Genomic DNA, 11,615 nt, shown 5'->3' with positions numbered 1-11,615 from the left:
ATCCAAAAATCTCACTCATTCGTTAGAAAACTTAGTTAAGGTTAAGTGTAAAACTATCATTTAACAAAAAAAATTAAGTTTTATTACATTTTCCCCCCCAATTTGAAAATCTCATATACCCCCATCTGAAATTTAAAAAATCAAAATTTCTCCTCTAGAGTTTGTAAACCATCATTGAAGACGACAAACTTTACCGTCTCAGGTGACGTTGACTCTCCCTCCCAGTTTAACTTTTTGTATTGATCACTTTCCAACCATCGGCGAAGCCCATCTCCTCTAAGAAAGACGAATCATCTTCGTTGGAGGAGATGGGCTTCATCAGTGACTGAAAAGTTATCAACAAAGAGAGTTAAGCCAGAAGGGAGAGCCAACGTCATCGAAGGCGATCATCTCTAATGACGGTTTTCAAAATCTAGGGGGAAAATTTTAATTTTCCAACCTTGGGTGGGGGAAGATGGGATAACATTTTTCGTTTTAAAACTTGATGGGGTAAAAATAGTTTTTAAACCTAATGAGATAAAATATGATGTATTTATAATTTTTTAAATGTTTTTATTAAATAACAATAATAGTAAAATTTAATAGAAATATGGATATTTAGATTTCTAATAATTACCAGATGAAAAGTTAAATGTTTATACCAAACCTTGGGTGAGAAATTGTTGTTTAGCCAAAATAATATTTAAATTAATACTGTATATTGAAATATTAAATGTTAAATCTAAAACACATATAATCAAAATTGAGACATGCATATGCTGACTTTAATTCAATTTGACTCAACCGACCTAAAAATACAAGTAATTCAATTTGACAAAATAATCAGATAATCATTTAACCTATGACAAACAAGTTCCAATCACAACTCTAAAATTTCGTGTATGGTAAATAAATTATTTTTACTTTTTCCAAAACACAATTCAACTTGGGGATGGGACTTTAAAAACTAACGGTGGCAGTACAATAAGCCCGATCCTTCCCAGGACACCCCAGAGAAACAGAGAGCAAGAGCAAAACAATGGAACCGGAAGATCAAACCCTAGCTTCAAGAACCCGAGAAGAAGGACAAGACACAGACACGCCTATGGCGGATACTAATGAAAACCCAGAAGCAACAGAGCCCAACTCTCCAGACTCGATCGAGTCAAGTGACTCAGACTCGGACTCCGAATCAGAAGATGAAGCACAGCAAAAATTTGAGCTTCAAAATATCGAGTCCCACCTCGCCAGTGAACCTTCCAACTATGAAGTCCATGTTCAAGTATTTTTTTTTTTTTTAAATTTCCACTTGAATGTGAATTTCAATACCCGGCTTTTGGATTTTTAATTTTAGTAATAAAACTTTTTTCTTTGTTTTGTTGTTGGTGGTGGTTTTAGTACATTAGGGTTTTGAGGAAGATGGGTGAGATTGAAAAGCTGAGGCAAGCAAGCGAAGCTATGAATGAGATTTTTCCATTGACTCCTGTTATGTGGCAAGAGTGGGCTCGAGATGAAGCTTCTATTTCAACTGGGTATGTTTTATTTTATGTTCTTTTGGTTTCATGATCAAATTTTCTTTGCTCAGGGTTTATGTTTACGGAGAAGTATGCCTTTATTTGTGAAGGTAAAGAGGAAAATTAAATGGATTCATTTGAAATGTTGAATTAAAGTTCATGTGTCTTCTTACTGAACTTTAGCTCTAATGTTGGCCTCAGTAATAGAAATGAAGTTTTTAGTTTTTCTCTTTTTTTTCACTTTCTCTTTCTTTTTTTTTCCCCGTTTTTTACAACTAGGAAGCAGTGATGGGTTTGACTTGGGAGGGTAGTTTTTGCTAATTTGTGGCTCTGATATTTTGTTTATTTATAGATTTTAAGTTCCTTCTTGTCATTGGACAGCCTGCTTGCATTCTTGCATAACTCGCATCTCTTTTATATAAGTGTATTTGTTTCTACAAAACATGAAGCGCAATTTTGAAAATCAATAAGTGTACCTCCTGATAATGGTTACCCCCAAAACAAAAAATAGAGGGGGCTCAGCTAAATTGTAAGATTATGAACTTTTCTTGTTCTACATGACTGGTACTAAAGTTTTCAATATAGTTTAAGATTTTATTACTCTCTATAGCTGAAGGTTTAGTTTCTTGTTGATTCTTTGCTTCAACTTTGCAGAGCTGAGGCATATTTAGGGATCGAGAAGATCTATGAAAGAGGAGTTTCTGATTATCTGGTAGGTTCCTGTTATCATAATGGATTTTGAATTCTTTAATGCATTGATTTTTGGATTTAAAACATAGTGATGTTAAGAATTCTCACTTGTGGTAATTTTCTTGTTATCCAAAAAATATTTTTCTGATAAAGGAAAAGATTTGGCTTGCTAGATCTATGACTTTTAACTTGCCAAATTATCTCAATATGTAATTACTAATGATAAAACTGGCTCATTAGTTTCATTTGCATGCTAGGGATGATTGTAGCTGTAGGCCTTGCAATTCAGAATTGATATCAATTTTCTTGCATTGTGATGGTGTTTTATGAGACATGGTTCTATTTTGATGCATCATCAAATGTTTCTACCAAGTTGGGCAATAGGATAAACATTTTTAAACTTCTGGGGAATAAAAATCTATTTGGAGTGGCAATACATTTTGGAAGTTTCAATTGCGTGTTGGCATCTTTTTTCCCTACTTTTTTTTGGCCAAGTAAGTTCTTGCTACTTCCAGTCAGATTTTACATGATATGTGGAATCATGAGATAACAAAATTATTTCCATTCCTTGAAGTCCTTTAACTAGGTTGTTTTTTAAAATCGAATACAACTGACAGGAGCTTGTTCTGATGCAGTCTGTCTCACTTTGGTGTGACTACTTGAGATTTGTGCAAGAGTATGATCCATCTGTACGTGAATTTACACTTGATGGTATTGCGAAGGCAAGAAATCTATTTGAGCGTGCTATAACCGCTGCTGGTTTACATGTTACTGAAGGCAGTAAAATATGGGAAGCATACAGGGAATTTGAGCAAGCCATTCTCCATACCATTGATGAGACCAACATTAAGGTGAGTGTGTGTGTATGTGTGTGTGTATATTGAAACTTTTTTGAAAAAAAAAGTGCCCAAAGAGGATTCATTCTCTTAATTAATTTACTTATTCCATCCTATTGGTTTGTTGTTATGGTTATGATGCATGCATTGGTCTTCCTTTATATTTCTTAGAACCACGGCTCAATTTGCATGTGCAGTTTATTTTAGAAACTTCTTTTCTTCTTTTTGTCATCATAATGTGTATTTCGTAAATTTTGTTCTTTCACTTGCATATGAAGTGCTATGGTATCAAGAAAGGCCCCTGTTTTCAAAATTTACATTTGGGAAGCTACTGCTCTTTTGTAGGAAAAAGAAAAACAGGTTCAGCGCATCCGAAGTATATTCCACCGTCAATTGTCTGTTCCCATTGCTAACTTAAGGTCAACCCTTCTTGCCTACAAGTCTTGGGAGGTGGAAATTGGAACTGCTCTAGATGTTGAATCTAGCGATTTAGATGGGATTCCATCTACTGTTGCCTCAGCATACCAAAAGGCATTGGAGTTGTATAATGCTCGAGCTGATTTTGAAGAACAGATTGCAAAGCAGGGTATATCTGACTCCGAAAAATTTCAACAATTAATGGTATGTGGAATTTGCTATCAGATTTTGTTTTAGACAGCTAAATAATAATGCTGGGCTCTTACATGATATCTTAAGCATTTAGGTTAACTGGTAACTTAACATGATATTAAAGTGAAGGTAATGATTTGAATCTCCCATCTATTACATCCCTCTGTATTTGGGTTGGTTTTTTGTCTGAATCTGGGCATGGTTCATGTACCACATAAAGATGCCTGGTACAGAGCTTAAAACCAGTGTTGTTCCCTTAATTATTTCAGCTTAAGCTTTTAGTTTATCAACAAAATTGCTGTTGAAATTTCATTATAATTTTCTCATGGCCTTTCTTGCTTCTTCTTCCTCATTTTCTCCTTTTCCTGAGGGTGGGGGGTTGTGGAAGAACTTGCAATGTGGCAATAGGCCACTTTCCTTTTCCTTTTCTTAAAGTTTGAATAATATTATTTAAATTTCATATTTTTGCAGATCTACTTGAAGTTTGAGCAGTCTTCTGGAGATCCGGCCCGTGTTCAACTTCTCTATGAACGTGCTATTACTGAGTTTCCTGTATCAAGTGATCTCTGGCTTGGTTATACTCACTATTTAGATAAAACCTTGAAGGTTTTACCTCATATTTTCTCATTCCGATTCTACATGTTTCAGCCATCTGTAATTTTAGCAATTAATCATCTTTTTTCTCTTCAGGTAGGAAATATTGTGCGGGATGTTTATTCTAGGGCTACAAAAAATTGTCCCTGGGTTGGTGAACTCTGGGTTGGATTTTTGCTTGCTTTAGAACGTTGCCATGTGCATGAGAAAGAGATGTCTAATGTAAGTTTAAGTTGTTACCCTTCATCTGTTGAGTAGCTTATGAGCAATGAAATTCACAAGCTTTAGTGTTGTTTAAATAGATTTTCATATCCAATTTCAGGTTTTTGAGAGGTCTCTTCTATGCACTTTTTCAACCATTGAGGAGGTAAAGATGCTATTTTCTCAAATTTTCAAGCATTGGCTTACTTCCCTTTGCAACTTGTTACATCTATGTTTTATGCGTTAAAGATCTTTAATAATTGGCCCTTGTTGTTTCAGTACCTAAACTTATTCCTTACTCGAGTGGATGGGTTGAGACGGAGAATCCTTTTACCTGGAGCAGAAGAGGATGCACTGGATTTTTCATTGATAAGGGAAACTTTTCAGGTTTGTATATGTATACTGTTTCATTTTTCTTTGTTAAATTTGTTTTTACCAGATGACAATAACTTGAAGCTTCTCAAAGACATTTGTAGATGCTGTATTCATCGTAAATTGTGGATGAAGAAAATGTGGACCTAGTAGCTAGTCTCCTATTTCAGGTTCCAGGCATATTTATCTCTTTCAAATGTGAATCAAGTGCTTCTACACTTACACTGTCAAGAAAAGTCTTTTAATTAACTTCTGTTAGTGTGCTGTTAGAGTACCATTATGACCACTTCATTTAGAAGTTACAGTGTGTAAGTCTTGATACTCTAAGATGGCTTTTGTTAATTGCTAGATTGTTTCCCTTTGTTAATTGTTTAAACATGGAGTAGTGTCCTTTGTTAAAATTTTTTTCATTCAGCATTGGAAATTGCATGATGCTATGATCAACTTCACTAAGATGACAAGTCAAAATTGCTTTGATATATTTTGCATCCACAGAAAAAATCTATATGTAACTGTTAATTTATGAAATTTGCATGTCATATTCAACTATACATTGTTTTTGTGTAAGCAACAGTGATGCTGTGGTATATATGGCTGTCTTCAGTGCTTGTGTTTTTAAACAATCAGCCTGACAGCTCTTTAGTATACCATCGAAGTTGCAGGCCCTATATGATTGGATGTAGTATATATGCTTGAATACTTAGCTATGTAGTTTCTTCCTTTCAGCGTGCATCCGATTACTTATCTCAACAGATGAAGAATACAGATGGTTTGCTGCATATGTATGCTTATTGGGCTCGTTTGGAGCAAAATTTGGGAAAAGATCAAGCCGCAGCTCGTGGTGTTTGGGAGAGCCTGATTAAGATCTGGTTTGGCCAATTAAATTTTTTCTCTTTCTTATCCTGTGTAGTTCAATATGATTTATTTATGAATCATCTTTGTATTGCTTCCATATAACTTGCTCTTTGGCTTTGCAGTGGGTCATTGATGGAGGCCTGGCAAGGTTATATAGCAATGGAAATTGAATTAGGTCATTTAAATGAAGCGAGGTCTATCTACAAGAGATGCTACAGTAAACGATTTAGTGGGACAGGTTCAGAGGTATAATTCTTTTACATGCTTTCAATTATTCTAGATTTATTTATGGACAGAATTTGAATTTGAATATTTTTAAACTGGTTTTTCCTCCCTTCTCAGTTTGTCCCTTTTTTTCCCCTCTAAAATTTGTTTAATCAATTGATATTTGTCACCTGCAATGGAAACATATCTTTCTTTATTCTCTTTTTTGTTGCTGATGGAAGTTAAAACCAGACAAAAAGCATTGTATGGGTCTAGTGGGTTAAGTCTAGGTTTTTAAAAGTTGGTTTATCAAGTAGTGAACTTTATAAAGATATTTTGAAATCTTATTACATAATCATGCTCTGCAGCTGAGGATATTTTCAGAGAGCAGCCTTTCAATAGGTCAACCTGTTGCCCAGGCACCAGTATCATAATGGTTTAACATGTGGTTTTTAATAATTTTTCCATGTCATACGTAAGTGATATATGACAGTATCTCTATTGGTCATGCTTGCTGAAATCCATGATAGTTTTTCTTTTTTTATTTTAACTTTAAAGTTTGGAGTTACTGATACCTTTTAATAATTTTTCCATGTCATACATAAGTGATAAATGACGGTATCTCTATTGGTCATGCTTGCTGAAATCCATGATGTTTTTTTTTTTTTTTTTAAACTTTAAACTTTGGAGTTACTGATACTCTGATGGCATATATGAAGCACAGCTAAACCATAAGTAGCAGAGTAGTTTTTGAAGAACAATAGGCTGATATCTTTTTCTGCTTGGCTTTTTTTTTCCAATATGTTCGAAGAAAAGTTTCTTAATTCAAGTTTCACTTTTTGAAATTCATGTCAGAATATAATAAAGGTTAAAGAAAGCTTATTGATGTAAATAATTTATCTGACCTATCACATAGTCATCTAAGTTCTCTCTGATCTATGATCAATTTAGGGTTTAATTTGATAAAGGTAATCTTTTTATTTTCATCTTGTCTTGATTGGCCTTCCTATATTTTGTTGGATTGTTTGTCAACTATCCACTCTTGCTCCTCTTCCTATTATATGATCTCATTGATGATCTCATTACGTCTTGGGAACTCTTGCTTTGTGATTTTAAGATATTGAAAATATTATTTTGGAATCTGGCCACCCTGTGATGTTCTTCTGGGTCCATGACTCCAGAGTGACTTTGTTCAATTGCTATATACTGCATTTTGGATTAGTTGATATATATTTTTTCCTAAAAACAGAATTTTTCAGGATATTTGCCACTGCTGGTTGCGCTTTGAGAGGGAATACGGGACACTTGAAGATTTTGACCACGCCACACAGAAGGTTCACGTTCCTGCTGCAGTTTTAATTTATTTGTTTTAAGTGCCAATTGATCTCTTATTTCTTTTTTCAGTCTAATGTATATGATACCTTTGCATTGCTATTGAGAATTAATATGCGTAGATTTATTTAAAAAAAAATTAAGTGTTTAACTAGTGATATTTTATCTGGTTCTGAAGTCTGCTGTATCTAGGAACCGCATTTGTTTGACTAAAATGTGCCACATTGGCAATTGTCTTCGATGACCTCAAAGAATGTGTTGTGTTTATGTGCCTCAGTACATATTATGAACTCTTTGCTATTTTCTTGTCAGAGCTTAAATACTACTGTTGAATCATTGCCTATATGTTTAAAATTTTAGTTTAAGTGGTAACTTAATGAGTATTGTAGCAAGATAGTTTTGTGTCTGAATTCCTCAATGAGTATATTCCTCAACGAGTATTAGGCCAGTTTGTTTGTGATTCATAAATAATTTTGAAAAGTAATGTGAAAATTCAAAAATTTAAGTTTTATCTCAATATTTTAAATAGTTGAAAATATAATTGGTATAAAACTGAAAAATTATTTTTGAAGAAAAAACTAAAAGAAACTGAGAAATTTTTTATTTGTTTTCTGATTCTACACTAATTTTTAGGATTATATGCATTTTTTTAATACATTTCAATTTATTCTAATCAAACATGTTTTCATAAAGTTCCTTATATTCCTTGTTTTCAAAAATAAAAGACTTTAATTTTTTTTAATCATATAGGTATTCTTTAAATTATAAAGCTGTATATGTATTTATGTTATATTTATGGTTCTGATTTGAAACGCTGTTAAAGATGTCTTTAGATTATGAGAAATCTGCCTAGTATTTATTGAATGTATGCAATCCTTGCTAGTTCAACTCATTGCATGTTAAAACAGGTGGTTAAGATGCTTGTCTTTGTTCCTTTTCTCAGGTCACACCTCGCTTAGAAGAGCTGCAATTATTTAGGTTGCAGCAGGAAGCCCAGTCTGTTCCTGAACTAATAGATCAGAAAGAGAAGTTGCATAAGAAAAATGTTCATGGAAAGAGAAAAACAGATTCAAACATGAATGACGAACAGTCTCCAGCTAAGAGACAGAAAAATACTGCCCAAAAGCCAAAGAAAGTGCATGAGAAGGAAATGGGACGAGCACAGAACTTTGCTGAAGAAAATGAAGTAGAAGAAGCAAAGCCCAAGGTTGAAGAGCATCCAAATGACCAGCACATCAAAGACTTCAACCCTGGAAGAGCCAAAGCATATACTGACGAGTGTACTGCATTTGTATCAAACCTTAACCTCAGGGCAAGTAGAGATTCTCGCAAACTTATGGGAGAGATAGCTTTTTATTCTTTTTCAATGCTGTATGGGCAAATACAGAGAGATAATTTTGATGGTTTTAACTTTTTTTAGGCAACTTCTGAAGATGTGAAAAATTTCTTCAGTGATGTTGGTGGGGTTGTCTCTGTTCGAGTTCTGCGGGACAAGTTCACTGGAACGTCAAGGGTATCTCTCTCTCTTCCATTATTTGTCAATGTTCTTTGTGCTTCAAATGAAAAAAGAGGATGTTATCCACTGGCTCTTTCATGTGCACATCAGTCTTAAAGTGAAATGACTCAAATCCTTAAATTAGGTCACCTGACCATTAAATTTCAACATATGTATGCATAATGTGCACTGATGCAAAGAAAATAGCCCTAAGAGATATTATTTTCTTTTGTTGATAAGCAGTCCATTGTCTTTGATCAAATTTCCCAAGAGTGCGCCTGAGACTTCAAATTGATTTCTTCATGTCAATAAATTATTTAGTTCTTACGGTTTTGGTTTTAAGATGAATCTCCTCTCCAAAGAAATGATTCTGCAGTCGCAAATAAACCTGTGGATTGTTTAAATTCCATAATAATTGTTAAATTGCATGATTTGTCACATGTATTGGTCTGACGGCTTATTTGAGACTGCATAATTTTTCATTTTGATTACATGTGATATGCCTGTGAGATTCAACCACAGTACCATACAGATTTACACATATTCCAGCATCCCTTTTACTGCAGAGCATCAGTCAGAGGCTTCTCCTTACTAATCTATGATATCCTCTGATCAATTTTTGAAGGGCCTGGCATATGTGGATTTTGCTGATGATGCACAGCTCACTGCAGCTCTACGAAAGAACAAGCAAATGTTTCTTGGGAAGAAGATAAGCATTGCACGATCAAATCCGAAGCAAAACAGAAAGGGTTCTGCTGGTCATGGGGCCTCTGGTGAACATGGTAGGCAAAGTGGAATTATGTTTTATATTTGTGATTAATTGTTTCTGCCTTTTTATGCTTGTAGTCTATAGACATTTGCATGTTTTAGTTTGCAACTCCTACATCTTATTTTCTTACTCTTTGGGTTAAATGGCAGCACAAAGTAGCAATCAGATTTTCAGAGAGTCTAAAGCGCCACGCTCTGCAGCTGATAGACAAAGTGATAACATTCAGCTGAAGGGGAGGAACACATTTGCAATTCCAAGGAACGTCAGACCACTTGGTGTGCTTGCAACAAATCCAAAACCTGGTGAAGGGGAAGATGAGAAGCCGAAGTCAAATAATGAGTTCAGAGAAATGTTCCTTAAGAAGTGAGGTTTGTTCCTGGGGTTACTTCCATGTTAACTAGAATAGCACAGTAAATTACAAACTTCTTATACAAAAAATTGTGGCTTAATATGTTTCCATAAACACAATTATGTTAATGATACTTGTTTGAGGACAAAAAACATGTTATCACTCTTGATCAGTAAACCTGTTAATTTTCTTCCAGATATGTAAAGTTTATACCATTTTATCAAAAGGGTAAGTTTTAACATGTTTCCTGTGGAAAACATATTTTATTCAGTTTGTGATGAGGATAACCTCAAAACCTTATAAAGGTTCAGAGAAATTTTAGTCAATTAGATGTGATCAAGTTCCCTTTTTTGATAAATAACCTGTGATCCAACAAGATAATGGAAACTATTGTCTGTTGGTGGTGTATTCTTGGTCGAAAATAACATTGAACATTCACAATGGAAGCATTAGGTTCTTGCCTTTCTGTGATCATTGATTCTAGTCTAGGCACTACTGAGTCTTTTGTCTTCAGAAACAGCAATGGCCTGGTAATGCCCTCTGCTACCTAATGCTTGTGGAAAATGTGAAAATGCCGAAGAACATGAAGAATGCATCATTTGTATTCTTGCCTGATAAGATTCCCACACATCTGTTTTAGAACATAAATTACTATTTATTGTTAGTATACATAGTTTTACTCTTTATTAAATATTTTTGTAAATAAAAGAGAATTAAAAAAGAAGAGTGATACTATATATATATATATATATATATATATATATATATATATATATATTGTATATAATAGTGTTCATAGATATATTATTATATGGGTGGATTTTTTTTATTTCTTATTTAAACTCATAATCATATTTTGACAATTTATTTTTCTAATTAATTATATATCTTAAAATGTGTGCAATAAAAGAAATAAACTTTTTTTTTATTTTTTTTCTTAATGATGATGCTGAATGGTTTAGGCGGGAAGAACTGCACTAGATTTGGGCAATCCACCGTGAACAGCTTTGTTGGGACAAGAGGGCACTCAGATTTATGTTGCATGATTCTTGTATTGCAGTAATGGCTCTTCCTTGGAATGAACCAACCTGATCAATGACAGCTCCATTAGAGCTAAAACAAAAATATCACAGCACCAATACACACTGGAAAAAGCAATTTTTCTCACTAAAAAAATGTAGTATTTTTTACAACTTTGGCAAATCCTGAATCCCCATAAGCCAGACTTTAAAATTTTAAAGATGTAGATTTCTGTGCAGTATATTTTTTTGACAAAAACTTTTCATTTTTAATGCGACAGCAATGCTCAGTTTTGCAGACTGTAGCATTTCAGACATATAGATGGGTCAGTTTTTTTTTATTTTGTTTTCCTCAGCTGACGTTACCAGAGCTGGATTAAAGGAAAAATTATCAAAAAGAGAAATGAATCTTCAATAGATGGGTCAGTTTGGACGCCATCAGCCATTCCACACCCCGTCACCTCCCCTCTTTCTGATGTGACTAGACAGTGGGAAAAGACCTTATCCGTAAATATGCAAAAACTTCTGGCATTTGCAGGAAGCACTAAGACCAAAATTTTACTCATTTTCTTGCTGCATTAGGGTTCATCTTACACGCAACACAGACTGATTTTGAATTCTTCATTGCTTTCATCAGCAGAGATGTTCTGTCTTCTTTGCACTTTGTAGTGTTAAGTGTAACAGAAACAAAAAATGTTGAAAAAATACCATTTTTTAGATAGGGTTATATAATTTTATTACAATTTTTTTTATACATAATAATTATGTCATAAAAATTTTTTAATTATTAAAATATT

At 33.8% G+C, this 11,615-nt stretch overlaps 1 protein-coding gene across 1 annotated transcript; it reads left to right on the top strand.

Moving 5' to 3' along the window:
* Positions 1 to 927: 927 nt before the first annotated feature.
* LOC123193466 (squamous cell carcinoma antigen recognized by T-cells 3) lies at positions 928 to 10,040 on the top strand. Its single transcript, XM_044606476.1, has 16 exons — positions 928 to 1,261; positions 1,378 to 1,511; positions 2,148 to 2,205; positions 2,819 to 3,034; positions 3,365 to 3,640; positions 4,100 to 4,234; positions 4,319 to 4,444; positions 4,545 to 4,589; positions 4,703 to 4,810; positions 5,522 to 5,664; positions 5,773 to 5,896; positions 7,114 to 7,188; positions 8,130 to 8,498; positions 8,607 to 8,699; positions 9,307 to 9,463; positions 9,600 to 10,040. Exons 1-16 carry the CDS (start codon positions 1,019 to 1,021, stop codon positions 9,815 to 9,817), a joined length of 2,520 nt encoding a protein of 839 aa, XP_044462411.1. The 5' UTR covers positions 928 to 1,018; the 3' UTR covers positions 9,818 to 10,040.
* The last annotated feature ends 1,575 nt before the right edge of the window (positions 10,041 to 11,615 follow it).

Source organism: Mangifera indica, chromosome 12 (assembly GCF_011075055.1).
Source record: "Mangifera indica cultivar Alphonso chromosome 12, CATAS_Mindica_2.1, whole genome shotgun sequence".
Lineage (NCBI taxonomy): Eukaryota > Viridiplantae > Streptophyta > Magnoliopsida > Sapindales > Anacardiaceae > Mangifera > Mangifera indica.
Note: the sequence above shows the minus strand (reverse complement) of the source record. Positions and strands in the feature narration are given on the sequence as shown.